This window comes from Mycteria americana, chromosome 6 (assembly GCF_035582795.1).
Source record: "Mycteria americana isolate JAX WOST 10 ecotype Jacksonville Zoo and Gardens chromosome 6, USCA_MyAme_1.0, whole genome shotgun sequence".
Classification (NCBI taxonomy): Eukaryota; Metazoa; Chordata; class Aves; order Ciconiiformes; family Ciconiidae; genus Mycteria; species Mycteria americana.
This window is the reverse complement of record NC_134370.1, coordinates 50,410,977-50,431,121: the sequence shown is the minus strand read 5'-3', so window position 1 is coordinate 50,431,121 and position 20,145 is coordinate 50,410,977. Positions and strand designations below refer to the sequence as shown.

Below are 20,145 nucleotides of genomic sequence, written 5' to 3'. Positions count from 1 at the left end.
GGACACGAGGTGCAGTGCAGTAGTGGACCAGTTGTCATCAAAAACTACAGATTTGCAATTTCAGTAGAAAGATTGCCCAGTAATTTTCAGAGCACTCAGAAAATATTAGAACTCCAGTGTATCACAAAGAATAAAATAGGTTTTTTTGTGCCATGCTTTGGGCTAAAATATATTTTTATTTACTATAAAATCTTGGGTTTACCACTGCATACACACTGAACATTTCAAAATAAGAGTCACATGCTGCATCCTTTAACACATATTAATTATAAATATAATTTCTGGATTGTGGAGGACATGCTGTATACAAATGGATTCTCAATATATAAATGACCATATTTACTGCAGAGCATTCAAATCAATACATGTCACTAGAAGTGTGCTGGAAGAAACGACTGTGTAAGCAGCCTTTTTTCAGCTGTATGGCTTGTATGAACTGCATTATGTCTTGCACAGACATGCACGACTTAAATATGGCTGCAGGATATGATAATACAGAAAAACACAAGTTTAAAAATTAAGAAAGGGATTGAAATTGCTTAAGTCATCTGTTTTGGTCGTCAAAAAGATTCATGATTTACACACAGAGATGCACTATTTTTCTATAAAATGAACATGATATAAAATAATTTTGATAATTGACAACATGCTTAATGAAATTACTACTTTGGGTAATGCTAATTTTAGGAAGGTACCAAGTTGCTAAAATTATTAGAGTTGAATAAGGTCCATTTTTCTGAGGAATCTGGTATCTAGCACTTTTCATGTAGCAGCTAATTAACACTGTGTAAAGCCATTTAGCCCTTCTTTCCAAATCTTTTCTCCCTGTAAAAAAATCTTAAACAGTATCTTAAATGTAAGAAATACACTAATGCCAGCTGCTTCTGTTTTCCGTGGCAGTGTGTACACTGTGCATTGTCATTAGGATGATTTAGGAAAAATCACTAATTACATTTCACTGTTGGTGCATTTAAAGTTGTCTTTTGTAACAGCTTTTTATTTACTGATATAGAAAAAAAATGGGGTTTTATACAGAGTATTCATTATATATGTTATATATCTATAATACACATAAAGATGGGAATATCCTAGGTCTTTTCAGCTTGCACCAGTTTATCTATTTTTGATTAAAAGTTCCAAAACATTCCAGTTTAGAAACTTAAAAAAACCCTACTGAATGTTTCATATGGAATGGAAGTTAAAAATTAGTTTGTTTAATATTTTCCTTTTCACTAAAAATCCCTTAAACTTATACCCTCCCAAAAACATGGTTTAAAAGAAACAAATGTTGACGCAGGTGGCTTTACCATTGTTATTAAAGGTTTACGTTGCAGCTGCTGCTGCCGCGTTTCAGTGAGGCACGGCAGGTCGCTCGAGAGGCAGAAGCAGCGACCCCAGCTCACCACCTACCTAGTCAGCACCTGCGCCTCTGAAGGAGCCTTTTCTTAACTCTGGAAGCGACGGGACTGTGCACAAAGGGTGCCTTTGGGTACAGTGCTCAGCGGGATCGCTACAGCTTGCCCTCCGAAGTACCTGCTAGTGAGCTCCTTCCCGTAGCACCTGCCTCCCTCACAGGGAACTTCTCCTGACAGCCTGAGGGGGATGCGATGGCCGTTACCCGCCCAAAGCAGGGCCGCTGAGGCACGCAGCCAGCGGTCAGCGGCAGGATTGACAGGATTGTCCGGCTAGCCCCACACGTCTCCCACACAGCGCGGGGCCACGAGTCGGTACCTCTGGGCCATCTCCGGGACTGGCCGCCGGGAAAAATGACCTGGGACGATGCCTTACTGAGGCTCCCACTGCAGCAGCAGCCGCCGCCGCCGCCGCCCCCTCCCTCAACGCGCCAGCCGTTCTAACGGTTCCCGCCGCGCGCGCTCCTCTCCCGCCCCTCGCACCCCCTCATGGCTTCCCGGCGGGGCGTGGCCAGCGCCGCCCGTTAGGAGCAGCGCCCCGTCGCTGCGCCCCGTCCTCGCCGCGGGGCTCTGAGGCAGCGGGGGCTGCGCCCCAGCCATGGCCGAGCTCGGAGCCTGGCTGCGCTGCGGCCGCCCCCTGCTCCTCCTCACCTGCCTCTTCGCGCCCTTTCTCGGCCAGCCTGGCACCGGCCCCGCCGCCCGCGCCCCTTATGCGGGTAAGGCGCCGCGGGGTGGCCCCGTGTGGGCGAGGGCCAGTGGGGCGCCCTCCTGGGGCCATTGGGGAGGGGTGGGTGGCAGGCAGGCGCGTCAGCGAGAAGCTGGGAGGGTGTCGGAGTAGAGGGCAGGGTCAGCTGGGAGTTACGAGCCCTCTTGAACCCCGGCTTTCGTGGAAACCTGCCGTTGTGCGGGGCTAGCTTGCCGCGAGGGATAGGGGGAGGTTGTACCGGAGCCCGGGGGTCTGCCGGGCCGCCGCTGCCTCCCCTGGCTATTCCGGTCCTCCATCTGTAGCCCGGTTCCGGCGGGCAGCTGGGAGTGGCGGGAGCGCGGGCAGGAGAGCGTGTTTCGCGTGGAAAAATGAGGCAGGTTTTTGCGTGTGGGGGGAAATGCTGCCAGGGTTGTTTCATCACGCTTCGTTTTCCACGCCATCAACTTTTGCCAAGACGAGGCTAAAATAAGGCTGATTTCAAGGTTAAGTGGGGTTCTGGCGGTCGCTGAGGAGTGCTGAGGTAGGGATTGCTGGACTTCGGCTAGTTTTTAAAAAAATGAATGTGACCTACAGAGACCGTGGTCAAACGGGCTCACCGGAGCTGCCCCTTTCACAGAAGAGGGGAAAAACGCCTTTGCCAAACTACGACTTTTCAGGTGCACATCATTCTTGACTACCACACATTTCATTATGCAGTTGTTAACGCTTTTAAAATGAATATATAACTCTTTGAAGTGTCATAGCTTTCAATTTTTGCTCCGTTCACTTACTCAGACGAGGTACAATTGTAGATTTGTGGTGAATGCGCTTTGCATTTGCAGCTGGTATGGAGGTAAACTTACAGAATGTATTCTAATAATTGCAATATCGCATATGGATCTGGCTGCACATAAAAATGTCCCTCTTAAGAATTTATAAGAAAATTCTTTCTAGTTTGGTTATGCATTATTTCTTTGACTTCAAAAGAGTCAGTCTCATAATTCAATCAGGATGTAACTTTCAGAGCTGAAGGATGTAAAATAGCATCTGAAGCTAAAGTGTTTATAAAATTACAGAAAGATTAAAAGAGCAAAATCAATGCTCTTTCAAAGAATTATTTAGAAATAGTTATTTCAAAACATTGCTTTTACATTATTTGTGGATACATTGCTAAGAGTTTTGCAAAACATCTTGGAAGTCATAACTGCAATATTTACGAGCAGAAGGGAAATTAATGAAAAATAAAATTGACTTTTTTTAATACTAGTTCAAAATTGAAAAAATGGTCGTAAGTATGTTTTAAGGAAAGTAAATTGTATTGACGTCTTGGTTTTAATTGAACATACAAAAACTCAGTCTGTTATTGCTAAATGTGATTTAAAAGACTGTTCTTGGTCTCGGTATTTGGAAAAGTAGTGTTTTTCTTCATGGCCGAAGATATTACTATGTGAAATTATTATGTTATATTATATAGTGTATATGACTATATGGAATTACTTGCAGTCAGGTTAAGCCAAATTTTGCCTTTTGGCGCAGTTTTGACTTCATTGATAACTGATCATGTATAGCAAGGATAAAATTTTATTTTCACAATTTGTTTTCTCTAAAATAAAATGAAATTTACTATTAAGAAGATGAAAAACATAGCTACCTATTATTAAAATATAGGGCACATGGAAATGACAACCTAAATCAGTGTATCATGTACATACAGTTAGAAGTATTTTAGAGGTATTGCTTTGCATGTGGTACAGTAGTCATTTTAATGAGTAGAAGTGAATTATGGATGTGACTTTGTTTTTATGATACTTTAAGAGTGCTTGAAAATGAATTTGGTGTTTCCTTTAGCTAGTAGTCTGGAGGTGAACTAACCCTTTATCCTGGATAACTCTGATTTGACAAGACAAAATACATGCTGATTTAAAATACAATCAAATTATAAGTTTTGTTCCTTGCTCTGAATATTAAACTGACAGGTGAGACTTAAATGCACAAACTGAATCGAGATTAACAACCACCTATAGCACTGCTGTGCCATGCTGCAGACCTGTGATAGTGTTTCCTTGGGGAGTTCATACGCCCAAACGTTTTCCATTCAGTTTAACAGATCGGATCTTTCTCCCTGCCCAACAGGAAGCTGCAAACCTTCCTGCTTGCATGGGTTTCTTGTGCTTTTTCTCTTAAAATATTGTGTGCTTTTTCTCTTAAAATATTGTGTGCTTTTTCTCTTAAAATATTGTGTGCTTTTTCTCTTAAAATATTGTGTGCTTTCTTTAGAGATCCTTAGGAAGAAAAATGTGAGCATTCATTTGTGAAGAAATGTCTGTGTTGATTTGTAGAAGGAACTGCGGAACTTGTAGTACTTGCATAGTTTCCCACTTTTCAGAATGGTAAAACCTGATTTTTGTATGATAGTATATGTTCTGAAAACTCCTACTCTGCGTCTGTTTTTGAGCAGAGTATCTGATTTCTGTGAGCTGTAGGATTGTATGTTCCAGTGTATCCAAGGCTGGAATTGAGCTGCAGGAGCAAAATGCTACTGTGGCAGAAGGTAACACCCGGTGCGCAACTTCTGCAGCACCCAAGGCTGCACTGACAACTTATGAGAAGCTCAAGGCCTGTGTCTTATTTGCATAAAGGTCTTATTTACATAAATTGTGGATTTGTGTTTACTTCCATGATGCATACCCTCTAAATCTATATGAATAAATGGTTCTACTTCTAAGATTCTACGTACTCGTTCTTCCTTTTACTCCTTGCACTATCTGCACTTGTATACATGCTTTTTGCTGCTTGCATTCATCATTCCTCAGTGCTGTCTTCACAGTCCATCTTCAGTCCTTACTGACAGGTCAACAGTCAGTGCAAATGATGCAATGGTTAGAAATGGTATAAAGAGAGATGACAAAATCCTGGATCTGTTACAGAAAAAGGCCCCCTGGCTTCAGAGTGACCAGAATTTTTACCCTGAGGCAGCCTTTTCATGTGCCCTAGCTGTTGGGCAGGGAGACAGATCACAGTTCTTCTGTCTGCTGAAAGCTGAGTGGAGAATATTAGTGTCAATGAACTCACAAGGAAATTCTGTGCCACGCCACAGACCTGTAACGTTAGCACTGTAGGTGGCTGTTAATCAGAAGACTACTGCTGGCAATAGCTTCACTATAGAGTTCAGGAAGCCGTTTGGCATGTTGTGTGTATTTACCATAGAATCCATAGCACAGGTATTCAGAAAGGAATAGTTAGTGCTCCAGTTAGCTCTTAATATAAAGACTGTCCGTCAATCCGTAGATGATCATATCTATTTCTTGTAGTTACAAACTATACAGCAGTATATTATGCTGCTATTAATCAAACTTGTAAATGCATTCATTAATATGGGTCGTAATTATCCCTTGATGCTATTGGGGGATAGTTGAATTCTACTTTCCAGTTATCAAGGGGGAAACTTTAATCTTTTGAATTTGAGTTGAATGTAAGAAACATCTTCCGTGCTTTCGATGTGCAGCTCTTGTACCTCTGTTCATATTGGTAAGCAATATTGCAGTTCAAAATCCTTGATAGTTTCATGTCCACAATATGTCATTTTATTTTGCTACTGGTTGGCAGGAGATTGATGTGCTAGGTAAGAGAGAAGGCAGAAATCCTCCCAATAACTTGAAAGTCCCAGAGTAAACAGAAAATCATAAAAGTTCCTGCAGCAGCTAGCAGCTGCCAGGCATGTATTAATATACAGTGATAGAAATATAAGGCTGTCACTTCTGTACTGTCAACCTTTGAAATCGCAAGACAACCTCTGAACAAAAGAAAACAAAACAAATTTGCAAAAAAAAACACCAACAAGAAATGGTCAAGAATAGCCACCTTTTCCATGCTTGTAGGGGTAGTGATGGGCTTTGGCTTTATTTTTTAAACAGGGGAGAAAAAGTTACTTGTAGGAAGTACAGAATGTAATAGCTGGCTTTTCTGACTTTTGTTCAGTAAATTGAATAGAGTTAGTAATCCTGCTTTGACTTACAGACGTTCTAGTAAAGATGATTTTGATCTTTCTAAATGCTTACTGTTAACTGTTAGTGACTGGATTCTTGGCAATTCCTAAAGCATAGAAGGAAAAGTAGGCAAAACAATTGAAGACCATACAGAAAGTATGACTCGCGATCCTTTTAAAGGGAGGGGGGAATCAGTACAGAAAGAAAACTTCAATTTTATATGTCATTTAATATATCACATATCTTTTCTGCTTAATGAAGTAGTGGTGGGAGATTCTTAAAAATGTAAAGGGAGGCTTAGGCAGAGAGAGATCTGTGTAGTTAATATTGAACATGATCTTGTTCTACTTTTGCCTGTCTGCTGCAATATATATATGCCTTGCAGTTAGAATTGTTACCAGCTACCAAAATATTGTGATGTGACTAGATTTGTTTGGGTAAACTTAAAGGACAAAAAGCACTGATGCTCACTAGAATAAGTTAGTTTGTAGGAAAGATGGATAACTTTTCCTTTTTCTTTCAAAATGACCACTGAACAATTTTTAGAGTGAGATTTAAACAGTTACCATTGTGCTTCTAGACTTCATAGTGCTTCCTTTGTTATAAATTATGTAAAATTTATTACTTAAAAAAAATCACAGTATTATCTTCATAAAAAATAGTAGGGTACCAAAGGCAGGTGTACTATATATATTCATTCACCTTCCTGGTTTGTAGACAAACTAGTAGTATTGTAGTTTGTAATAGTTAGATTTGTGGATAACAGTCTATATGTTATGATAGCACACCATTAAAGAATCTAATGTTAACTACAAAGTATGGATATTTTGCCATGTTTATTGTCCTTAGTAGTGGTGTTTTTCGTTATAGTGGTATATGATTATAAATCTGCATTAGTAATATATATTACTTCTGAATCTACATCTTTACATTAGGCTTCTAAAAAGTGACACTTTCCCTTCTCCCATGGACCTCTTTTGAAAATGCACCAAGTAGCAATCCAAAGAAAACCTGAAATCATTAACACCCAATTATATCAATTAAGAAATGCTTTGAACTACATTGTTTAAAGTATAAGGACCAGTGTTATACCTGCAATCCCAATGTGGTTCTTAGACACTTTATCTAAGGAAGTGCTGAGGAATATAGAGTTCAAAAAAAGTTTATTCTTTGGAGAAACATGGACTGTGATGTTCTCTTGTTTAAAAACAAACAAAAATTTATGAAAAGGTATGAGGTATAGCTGTAACTAAATATTTTGCCAGTAATTCTTATAAAAAGAATACTGCTGCTAAATCATATTAAGATGCTGAGAAATTTCATCCCATAATGATACAGTAACAAACAATGTAAAAAGACAGATTTTACAAAAGAATAACATTTTTGTAATTTATCTGAAGCATTTAAAAAGTCTGCCATTAGCAGCACTAGTGAAATTTTGACTTGAGAATGTATAGCCATGTACATGTTTTGTCATGCTATTCATGCATCCAAGACCCATGTAATGCTTCCTCTTCTTTTCTAAATAGCTCTTCCAAAGTACTTTATTAAAGAAGTTTGTTAAATATTTAGGGGGGGAATGGTAGGACTGAATTTTTAAATACAATTGTTTCAGAGGTCAAGTGTTTAATTAGAATTTCTACTTACCATTTTGTCAAAAGTGTGCTCTAACTACTTCACAGTTTAAAAAAATTGAATCATTAGTCTGCTTTGTGCATAAATGTTTGTTTTCTTTTTGCAGAATTCAAATTTTGGCCATCCAGCATTTTCTCATGTGGTTTAGGTTTTTTTGCTGAACATGGAATCACACTGAGAGGAAGTGAGCATAGAAGAGTTTCAGGTGTAAATTATAAAGTAAACATTGTTATTGGGATTTATCACTGAACAATCTAGAAAGCCTACCTTTGATTTAGACTGCAGAAGTTACCTGACCTCAACAAAAATAAATCCACACAAATACAGGCATGTTTAGAATTGCCCTTCAAATCTTGTAAGTTTTTTTAGTACAGTGAGCTAGTAGCAGGGGTGAGTGCTTCCATAATCTCTTACCATCTGATTTAGTATGAGACTTGTACTCTAGGTTGTTTATTTGCTAATCTTGCTAGTTGTAGGTTTTAACCTCTTTTTGCTTTTCTCCAACCAGCATAGCCAGTCTGCTACCTCAAGCCACTAAATGTATTTTACCTCTTTTCCTCTCTTCTGTAACTTTTTTCTGCTTGCCACCAGTTCTTCACATTTTTTCTTATTGGTGTTAACACCAATAAGTAACTAAGAATTACACCCTTTATTATAATCTTAAAAGCATACAGACACACAGAAAAGAGAAATTAAACACATGCAGTCTGTGTAACAACTGAGCTGTGTGACCCTATTAAATAAAATATGGAAAGGTAGGGGTGGTTATTTATTTTATTTTTGCTGACTCTTAATATATTGTTACCATCTCCAGCTTCGTCATGGAGTTCTCCTTTGCATAAGCTGCCCTTTATAGACCAGTATGCCCCAGCTTATTAATAAACAGAATAAACTGGAAATATGAAAAAGTGTGGATATTTCTGTGATAGAAAAAAAAAAAAGAAAAAAATTAGTTAAACTATATTGTTAATAAATATGGTCATCTTAATAAATCAGTGAGTATACTGTAGGTCTGAGCATAAAATGCTTGAAAAAAATTCTGTAAGTATGTAAAAGTGATAAAGGAGCGTGTCCCCATTTAGTATAGCAGAGAAGATACTGTGTTTTAAAAGAAGCTCAATCTGGAAACAGCATGTACCCTGAAGATGCTGTATTGCCGTACAGGAGGTCATCTTACAGGAACACAGAAATGGTGAAAGTGCAACTTTGCTTCTGCATTGCTTCAAGGTCAATTACTGGAGAGAGCATACCCAGCTGCATAGTCATTCTCAAATTGTACAAAAAATTCAGTTGAGAGTTGTAACTATAAAAGGGAAATGTAATTAATGCTAATACAAAAATCAAGTATTTATGAAACGTTAGGCTGAAATATACACAAAACCATTCATAATTCAGGAAATAAGAGTATAGAAATAGAGAAATTAAGTTGTGTCTTCAGGAAGCATTCTTTTGGATGCCTGTAAAAAGCAGGACTTGGCAAATCTGTGTACAGTTACAAATAAGAAAAATTCCTTGGCTAATGAGGAAACACTAAACCTAAGGTATCAATAAAAAAAAATATTTTAACTTAATTGCTGTGAAGGTAACTTTGTGTGTGTAACATTCTGTTGCTGGATCCTTTTTGGCAGCAATTCTTATGTCCTGTGTGTTTTCATGTATCCACCTGAGGTATGCTCAGTGGTACAACACAAGTTGCCCATCAGTTCTTAGCTATTACACAACCCACATGTCAATAACCTTGAAACGGAAATATATTAAATTGTAGAGCATGTACAAATAATACATCTTGAAGAACAATAGGTTGCTAAGTGTTTGCGAATGAATGAAATACAATTGTAAACAGATAGATTTGTATCTTGAAACAGAAGGGTGAACTGTCTTAAAACCCAAATGCTGATTTGGCCTGCAGCAAGAACCATACAGCAGCATGTTAGCGTATGGTAAGATTTGGAGGGAAGAGGAGTTCTACTGCTCCCACTTTGCTGATCCTATTGCTTAAGCTACATTCTGCTTTTGCTCCTACTATAAAATTTCAGAGAAAATCCAGTTAGTATTCATAATAATAGTTCTACTGGACTGCCCCAAACCTGCAGTGCAGAAGGCAGGGAATTATCTTGTGGTTGGGCTCTGCAATGCTTTGGGTGTTTTGTCCAAAGGATCTGTAAATGCGGCCTTTTGCAGCACAGCAGAAAGCCGCTGCTGTCACGAGAGCACTTTGGTGAATGGGAGGAAACTTAAAAACTTATGTTGCCTATCTTATTTGTGTAGGCTGCAGTGGTTGCAGTCACACAGAACTAACTTAGGTCCATCTAAATGGCTTAAATGGTGTTAGCCAAGTCTCTGCAACAAATGCAAGCCATCAAACTGTTGATTGAATTCTAAGGTAGATTTTGCAAGTTGTGTTGAAATGAGAACCGATAACCCTATGCAAGTATGATGCTACCTGACATAACTGACAATTTAGTAATCCTAGGCAATTCTAAAATTTTAGTCCTCTTCAATGTCTAATAATCTCTGATTTACCGAATGTTGATAGTAATGAACTTCAAATAGAAATTGTTTGTACTGCCTTTAATTGATGCTTTTGTTTCCTTTACCTTCTCTTATGGGAAAGGTTAAATACCATCAGTGTTTTTTTTGCATGTGTCATTCACTACCTTATCTACTTCTGTTACGTTCACTAAACTCACCTCCTCTCCAAACAAAATAATGTTAATCTTTTAAATCTCTCCTTGTATGGATGACTGTCTGTGGTTTTAATCTGTTTATGACATTCTCTGGTGCTTTTCTGTTTCTGATATATCTTTTTTTAGATGGATGCTCTTACTGAGCCCATCATTTCTAGAGAGGTCATGCCATACATTTATGTAATGGTATAATATTTTAAATCTGCATTAAAAAGAGATGGTTGTGAACATCTTTCTTTGGTTTACTCTGTCCCTTAAACTGACTATAATAATTGTTAGGTCTTTTTTCGGCAGTAGTTTCAGTCAGTTTAAGTCTCATCGGTGAGTAGTAAAAATCTTTGTCTAGAGCATACGTTCATGACTTCTGGTGGTTGCTCTGACTTCTGTCTGGGAATTGGAGACCCTTTTGGAGCCATTCCCTTCAAAGTGATGTGTGTAGCCTGTGCTGCTTCTTGAGGCGGTGGCCTTCTTCAGGTCTTTCATACTGCCTTTGAAAGCTGTTCTTACTTGAGTTACTTAGCTAGACACTGATCTTGCCTTTTTTCCTACCCTCTCTCTGTATCTTCCCTATGTTTGTCCTTCTCTTGTTATTTAGGGTATATAATTTTTTTGCATGGGTTCTCATAATGGACAACCTTAAACTTTGCCTTTTTTTGAGTAGCAGGGTTTCTACTGATACACTTCAGTGAGACCACATTGGTAAAAAACTCATTTTTTGTGGATTCCCAAAGATAAAGGACAGTGGTTGCTTGATGATGTGCTTTAGGACAACTTGCATATCTCTTTTAAAGTCCAGGCCACTCTCTGCCTGCAGTTTCTGCATCTACAGTACTTTTTTTTTTTTTAAAGCTCTGCCATGTATTCCATTCTCTCAGGAGACAAAAGAAGACATGTATTTTCCATTTCTTTGTAAGCTATACAAAGATTTTTGGCTGTTCCAGGTCATCAGTCAGTCTCCAGGCATTGAAATGATGCCTTGAGAACTATAAAAAAGAACTGAATGTATACTATTACTTAACTAGAAAGGTACCTTCCAGTCAATATAACATTAGAATAAGTAGAGGGTAGACTGGTAAACAGATTGGCACATGTGTTTAAGATACAAAACAGTATGGGGAAAAAGTGCTCTACAAATACCGCAAAGTTTATACATCATAGATGTGATCAAACATTAGAGGAAATAACGTATAAAACATGAGGAGACTGATGTTTCAAACGGGAGCACAAGTTATGCAATATACTGGAAACCTGTATAGTGTGGATGTAGGTTTTTAAAAAGTACCACCTTGTTCTAGAATGATAGAACTTCAGTCCATCATAGATAAGTTTTCAGTTTTAGAGGGGTTCCATAATTGCATGGCACCAGGTAAATGATGTATTTTGCCTTTATTATTACTAAAATTATCTTAATGTTCTTGAGTCATAGATTTTAAAAGTGTGATAGTGGTATGGAGATGCAAATAAAACCAGGTAATTTTATAAAATTCTTCTTCCAAGACCTTGGCCGTGTTTCCAGAGAAAAGGGGATAAGATGAGAAATTTAACTCCGCATAAACATAGCTGTAGCTCTTTGGACACAGGAATGCAGATGTACACTGTTTATTTAAATCCATGTTAATAAATTACTTTTTTTATATAGGTATATCTGAACCTTCTTTTATTGCTAAAAGTGAAGATCGTTTGTTTAAACATTTATTTGAAGACTATCAAAGATGGGTTCGTCCAGTGGAACGTTTGAATGACACAATAAAAATCAAGTTTGGCCTTGCAATCTCTCAGCTAGTAGATGTGGTATGTGTAGTAAATAAGTTTGTTTATTTTTTTTTTTCCCTGATTCTTAAAATTCTGGAACATAATGTCATATGAAATAATTGTCCGTATTTTAGCTTAAACTAAACTTAACTTAAGTTTAGTTTAACTTAAGTTAAACTAACTTAACTTTAGTTTAACTTAAGTTAAACTAGCTTAAACCATAGATTAAACCTCTAAAATTATTATAACTGTAATAAAAAATGCATTGTAGTTGGGGGCATGAAGAAGTGGTTGCAAAGAGGTTGAGAAGACAAATGGCTCTTATGTTTAGTGGCGTTTTCGGCAAAAAACAAAGTGAAATTCTTAATCCTAGAGAATTGTGTTTTAATTTTATTCAATGGGAAAACCCACGTATTTTTTTTAATCACTTTATCACTCTCATTTCTGTAAAATTCAGGAACAATTGCAAATAATGCTCTTCCTTGCCCCCCCCCCCCGCCCCAGCCCAAGCAGCAAAAAACCCCTCTAAGCCTTCAAATATGTCACTTCCATAGTAATGAAGATTATCTCTTGGCATTACCTGTGATGTAAAAGATATCAACCAGATTTTTTTTTTTCCCCTGATACTTATTCACTTCAGAATATTCTTTTCAAATTGAATTCGCTCTTTATAGCTATAAGAGGAGTTTTTCTTCTGCATGTTGGCTGTTCCTTTATGTTTCCATAGAAAAACAGTAAGACTGCATAGAATACAGTCAAATAAAAAATAGAAGGGAGGAAAGAGACACAGAAGGGGAAAAATATCACTTTTAACAGTTAGATAATCAAAGGTAATAATTGTATGTTTAAAAAGTTCTCATATAAACGTACTTATCAGTGACTGGAATGCTTTTAGAAGTGTATTTTGTATTTTAAATTGCAGACTCTATGAACTAAAAGTTATTATGAATGTACTGTGCAGATTTTTTTTCATAAAATATGCTTTATTTTTACAGGATGAGAAAAATCAATTGATGACAACAAATGTCTGGTTGAAACAGGTATGTAAAATATCGATGACAAACTCTGAAGCTTCGTAACTGCAAGTCAAAAGTTGGAAGAAACTTTTCTAATTAATTGTATATTAAAAAAAACTTAGTTGTTGCATGAATTTTTAGTTTACATAATATCTTTTAAAAATGCCTCTGGAAATGCTTTAAAGGATTAATTGTTATAAAACTCTTAAAAAACAAAAACAAACAAAAAAAGGTAAATTTTTAAAATTCACCTTATTAAAAGAAATCTGATATGGCATTACACAGCCATTTAATATACCAAGGTGCATGTATCCAACCATAAAAGTTACTACTTCAGTACATAAGTTTTCTTTCAAAAACTATATTAAGAAAAGTATGGGTTTGTGTAGTCTTTTGTATAATGGTTTTAAGATCTTTCTCTTGTGAGGTATTTGAGATTATTGGATAAATGTCACTGATGAATTTCAGTTTCATGTATATGCGTGCTATAAAGACCTACTTTTTCCTCTTGAGAATATTTGTTTAGGGGCAGGAAAAAGCCTCAAGCTTTATAATAATCAGAGTCCAATGCTAAACTTAATGGCTACTATTAACTTGGGAAATGCTGCTCACAAATCATTCTTGATTTACTTAGAAGAATGTTTGCAGACCCTGATTATACTTACTAGCTTACTACATTATTTTGGGGGGGGCTAATTCCTTTGGGTTTTTTCCTGTTTTTTTTTTTTTTTTTAAATTACATTTTTATCTATTTTCATCCAGTCTTGCCCTGCTTAAATCAACTTCACAATAATAATGTTTTTTACATCTCGCATATCCACAGGAATGGATAGATGTAAAATTAAGGTGGAATCCTGAAGACTATGCTGGAATAACATCTATTCGTGTCCCATCAGATTCTATTTGGATTCCAGATATTGTGTTGTATGACAAGTAAGATTTTAATCTTTTCATATAAAATAAATTTACTTTCTAACTTTACTGTCCAAGCTGCTTTTAGGAGGCTCATTGGATAGGTATGTGTGTACATTTAGTAGAGCTAAGAACATGTGGAAGAATTTGCTGCTGAATGCAAATGGATTTTGTTGCCATGTTAAATGCTTAAATGTTTTGCTTTGCTTCTGTATGGAATTTCTAGTCTCTTTGAAAAGTTTATTTCCACTTCTTCGTGTAAACTCTTTTATTAATTAGAAAACAATGTCTTGCACAGTGCTGGGTACAATCTAATATTGTAGAGTGATGGGAGGGAAGCAACTAATTCATGCTGTTGTAAGTCATATTCAGCATGGATTTAAAATGAAGTACACTCAACTGTAAGGGGGTTTTGTTGTTGTTTGGGGTTTTTTGAGAATTAACAGATCTCAGAAGCAATAACTTTTGAATTAACCTTTCTGCTCAACTCAGGTGCATATACAATGCTTTTACATTTCCTGACTTGTTGAGTCAGGAAAAAAGGCTGTTGCAGTGATTCTAAATTCAAGTTTGGAGGTGGCACACAAGTATTATTTTACCTGTTTTGTGACTTTTTTTCTTCAATAATTATGATTTGGCCAAACTGAAAAGTATTTATGCTGTATTACCAATAGAAACACTAGAGTTTGGTCATGCTGTTAAAGGTCAGGATTTTTACAATCCTTTCATAAGTCCTTGGGACCAGAAAAAGTTGCACAGATCTTTTCATGACTTGAAAATATTCTTCACTCTTCCAAAGCTGTTTACCTGTGTGAGATTCAGATTAAAAAAAAAAAAAAAAAGTTGACTATGAACACAATACAAAATTTTGGCTATGAAGGAGGAGAAGGGATAAACAGCTGAAATGACAACAAAACCCATATTTTCTTATTTAAAAAACACACACCCATGCCTCCCCCCCCCCCCATTGTAATTGCATGCATATATCTCTTTTCTTTTCAGTGCAGATGGACGTTTTGAGGGGACATCTACAAAAACCGTGGTAAAATATGATGGCACCATTGCTTGGACTCCACCAGCAAACTACAAAAGTTCTTGTACTATTGATGTAACCTTCTTCCCCTTTGACCTCCAAAATTGCTCTATGAAATTTGGTTCTTGGACTTACGATGGCTCACAGGTTGATATAATTCTTGAAGATTATGATGTTGACAAAAGAGACTTTTTTGATAATGGAGAATGGGAAATAGTGACTGCAACAGGGAGCAAAGGAAATAGGACTGATGGATGCTGCTGGTATCCTTTTGTTACATATTCATTTATAATTAGACGTTTGCCACTTTTTTACACGTTGTTTCTCATTATTCCTTGTATTGGCCTTTCATTTCTAACTGTCCTTGTCTTCTATCTTCCTTCAAATGAAGGTGAAAAAATTTCACTTTGCACTTCAGTACTGGTATCTTTGACTGTTTTTCTTCTTGTTATTGAAGAGATTATTCCATCATCTTCTAAAGTTATCCCACTTATAGGAGAGTACTTGGTGTTTACTATGATATTTGTGACATTGTCCATTGTGATAACTGTCTTTGCTATCAATATTCATCACCGCTCTTCGTCTACACACAATGCTATGGCACCTTGGGTTCGCAAGATATTTCTTCACAAACTTCCCAAGCTGCTTTGCATGAGAAGTCATGTAGATAGATACTTTGCTCAGAAGGAGGAAACAGGAAATATGAATGGATCAGAATCATCTAGGAACACCTTGGAAGCAGCTCTAGATTCTATCCGATATATTACAAGACATGTTATGAAGGAGAATGAAGTTCGTGAGGTGGGTGTATTAGTCATATTACACTGATTTTGTAAAACTGGAAATTAGAAAACCAAGTAATGGTTTACTATGCAGTTGCATATTAAATATGTGTTATGGGATTTCCGGTTTCTGTACTTCACTGCAAGCTGTGTAATTATTTCCACTGGAAAGAAGTACAAGTATGGTACAGTACTGAGAATTCTTATAGATATTGGGCTGATACAATACAGTCCTTCGGTTCTTTAAAGTCTTTTGCTTTCTTCTAGAAGTAAGTTCATGTTGTTAATTACACATTTTCAGAGATACTTGTCTGTTACAAGAGCATGTACCGTAACTGTTCCCTACAGTGCTGCTGGATAATATTTTCATGATAGGAGAAGTAGGTATTTTTCATTTTAATGTTGTACCTGAAAGGCTATCTGAAAAATGCATTTGCCTTACATTTTCAGAATAAATACTGCTAAGCCTTATTTTGCAGCTTTCAGTTCCAAATAAAAACAATTTTTAATGCCCTAACTTATATTAGTTTAAATACAAGCTAAAGCCATATGTTGGTCATTTTGTGCTGAGACCAAACATGGACTAGATGACTTCTTGAGTGTTCTCTTCTAGCCTTATTATTATTTGTCTCTAAGTTATATCAAAAGATGTCAAAGGCTTTTTTTCAGTCTGTACATTTGCACTCTGAACTATCCTTAATGGATGTTTACACCATTCGGGTAAGAGCCTTATGAATCTGTTTTTCTTTCCATGCTTTTTAAACTAGCACCATTGGTACATCAGAGACTTAAATGCTGTTTTCAGGCTAGTGTAGAAATATAGAATTTCATTGTGTGGTCTCATGATACTGCTATCTGTTTCTGATGGCAAGGCCTGAGATTCTTTCAATTTATACAGAAATGACGGTCTTCAAAAGTTGCTGGTTGCTGAGAGCATGTTCTCACATACTAGCATAGGAGTAAGCTAATTCCTCTAATGTACCTTCTCAGGATTCAATTTTGACATTATCACAAGGGATCCAGCCTAGATTTTGAATAAATGTATCTACTGTACTGTTAAAACAGCATCTAATACCCCTGCATTGTATAAACAACACAAATAGAATGGTTTGCTATTAAATGCATAATTTCCTGTAAATTAAGGGTTGGTTTTCTTTCTCTTACTGAACTTACTCTATTTGACTGTGAGTGACAAGAGAGGTGATAAGTGTTTTGTTTTTCAGGTGTAATGTTGTTGTGACTCTAAACCTCAAAAATTAATATACAGCTGACTGGGGATTAACTTGTATTTTATTATTTGGGGCCCAGAGAATGCAAGCTTTAATTGCAAAAGTTGTTAATAAAAACTACACAGCTAGTGCTGTGTAGGAATCAGTAGGCTTGGGAAATGTGGATAGCTCCAGTTCAAATCAAAGACAATTGTTTGGCAGGGTTTTAATTTGCTTGCACAATTATATCTGCTATACTTGCAAAATGGTGTATAGATATGAATAATCCTATCAAAAAGGGAAATAGTTGTGAAAGTACTGTGAGTATTCTCCCTAGTGTATAATTCTGTGCAGCAGTAACTTCACAGCTTTCAGATCTTGTATGTAACACAACAGCTGCTGTCTACTGTTAATTTTTTTTGTTTGTTTGGGTGGTTTGTTTTTGGTGTTGGGGTGGTGGTTTGTTCTTTCTTTGTTTGCTTTTGTTGGTGTGTGGGTTTTGTGGGTTTTTTTGTTTTGTTTGTTTGTTTTTACAACTTTTGCTTCTAGCTCCTGCCTGGGGATTCCACTTTGATGAGGCTGTGGCATGAATCCTATATCCTGCAGTATGTTAGAAAATTGCATACCAATTTCAACTTTCTGTATTTGAGGATGTTCAGTGCTTGTCAGGGTCAGTTTCTGCATTAAAATCTAGTACTGGTCTAATATAGTTTACCAGTCTTCATAGAGGGAAGTTTGTTCCTGTTCTAGCTCATAGTGTAATTATAAAAAGTTATTAAAGGGGGTTACCAAGTGGACCTGATTGGAAAAAAAGTGTACTGTAAAGTGATTAAGAATTGCAGGGTTTGGTACTGTATTTTTACCTGTTCTCACAAATACTGACCAACTCTTCTGCTCTTTGTTTTTTAGGTTGTTGAAGACTGGAAATTTATTGCTCAGGTGCTTGATCGAATGTTCTTATGGACTTTTCTTCTGGTTTCAATAATTGGATCACTTGTGTTATTTATTCCTGTTATTCATAAATGGGCAAGTATAATAGTACCTATGCATATAGGCACTACAAATGCATAAAATATTTTTGGATCTTTCTCCTACTAATATGGCTCTAAAGAGTTTTGCAGTAGCTCTATTTCCATGCACGTTCTTTGTAGGCATGTTTCTGATAGAGTAAAAAAAAAAAACCCAAACCAGAAAATTATGTTTATATTACAGCATGGCATCCCTACGACACACAGAAGTCAATTTGCATATTGCCAGTTTACTAAGTTACTTCTAAATCAGGTCAGAATTAGAAGGACCTTCTCAAGCACTTGCATGTATGATATGTCCAAAAAAGCATACACTGACACCTACTATGAAATAGAAGGATTGAAATTTTTTAATGATGATCACTGTAGTCCAATTATTAAATTACTATATAAATTGTTATATTGAGTATTAAATATTTGCAGATATTTACACGGTAGAGTTGCTTATTTCAATTTACTATAGTATGCAAAGGAGAATTTTTATCAGCTCTCTTGAATGTGTTGTAAAAGTATAAAGTTTCTACAGAGTAAATTTAAAATAATAATAAAAATACCACTTAAACTTCCCGTGTATTCAACATATAAGTAAAAATAGCGATTTGGCTATGTTTTGCCTCTATAAATTTTCAGTGGAATTTCCTGCTAAATTTAAAACCTTGTTACTTCTATCATACTAACATGAACATTTAATACAGTAAGCCTTAAAATGCCTACAGGATACATGTATATCAATATCTCTGTATCAGCTATGGAAAGGAAGGCAAAGACAATTAAATGAGTTCCCAAGTTGCACAAGTACCCTAATGGACCAGAACATTCAGATTTCTTTATTCTTGATTAAGAATTTGATGCAGTATGTTAGTTGCAAACTTCTTAATCATTTCCTGCCTTATGCGTTTCTCAGAATTAAGTTTTTAAGCACAAGTAGAAGGAATTTGGGGAATACCGTTCTGAAGAAAATGGGTTGAAAATTATTATGCTGTGTAACCAAATACAGATGATTAAGTTTTCACATATTTGTTAAACCGAACTTAGAAAGCTACCTTTAATAGGTTCTCTCACTTACAGAACCATATGTAATGCTAAGCAGAGAGGACTTACAGCTTTCCATACTTTCTTTTTTCTGAGAGTGTTGAAAACTAACTTGCAACTTTTAAATTATTCCATTAAAATATATTCTTTAAATACTGATTTTAAATTCTTTACATTCATTCCAATGCCACCTTTCTTAAAAGCTTTATTTCTGGAAGACTCTAAAATAGATGGGGGGTTTCCTACACCAAAGTTTTGTCAGTGTACTTCATAATATAGTTGCATCCTGCAGGGCTAATACAGTAATGCCAAGCTAGAGCAAGTCTTGGGAAGTTTTTATTTGCTTAAATTACTACATTAATAATAACATGTTTAGGTGAGAAGTTTAATGTAAATTGTGGCATCTTTGGTAATGTAAGTATTCTGTAGTGGTTATGAATTTGGAAAACAGGTACATATTCCCTCCTCCCCCCGCCACCCCCCCCCCCCAGCTCCTTTAGAATAGCACTGTTTGGCACTGTGCTGATTATAATACTGATTGTTTATGTCATAACTTATATACAATTGAATATTTATTTCAAATTGTTTTCACCTGTAGGACGTTCTTGGTTTTGTGCGGCTTTTTAAGGCTCACAGGCAGGGAAATGATGCCAGGCAAGCCTTTTTTTTTTTTTTTTTTTAAATACAAATTTATAAATAATTCTGATTGTAAATGGAGTCACTCTTCCTTTTCAGTTATACAATTACATCTGGCATTGGATATCCATATTTCCTCTATTCCCATCATAATTAATTTTAAAGGTGAATTTGCAAAGATTATCTGATTTAATGCATTAATATAATAATTTTAACTTTCTCAGTGTTACTAAGATTAAACAATGCATCAGTGACTTTTTCTGTGTGGAAGTTGGAAAAATACTTTAGATATCTTATTTCCTCTTCAAATGCAAAATTTTTTTATAGTCCTCCTTGGGTTT

The 20,145-nt window shown here is 36.3% G+C and overlaps 1 protein-coding gene across 1 annotated transcript; it reads left to right on the top strand.

Moving 5' to 3' along the window:
* Nucleotides 1–1,957: 1,957 nt before the first annotated feature.
* CHRNA5 (cholinergic receptor nicotinic alpha 5 subunit) lies at nucleotides 1,958–18,474 on the top strand. The gene is made up of 6 exons (XM_075504184.1): nucleotides 1,958–2,128; nucleotides 12,045–12,196; nucleotides 13,153–13,197; nucleotides 13,997–14,106; nucleotides 15,088–15,919; nucleotides 18,018–18,474. Exons 1-6 carry the CDS (start codon nucleotides 2,011–2,013, stop codon nucleotides 18,177–18,179), a joined length of 1,419 nt encoding a protein of 472 aa, XP_075360299.1. The 5' UTR covers nucleotides 1,958–2,010; the 3' UTR covers nucleotides 18,180–18,474.
* The last annotated feature ends 1,671 nt before the right edge of the window (nucleotides 18,475–20,145 follow it).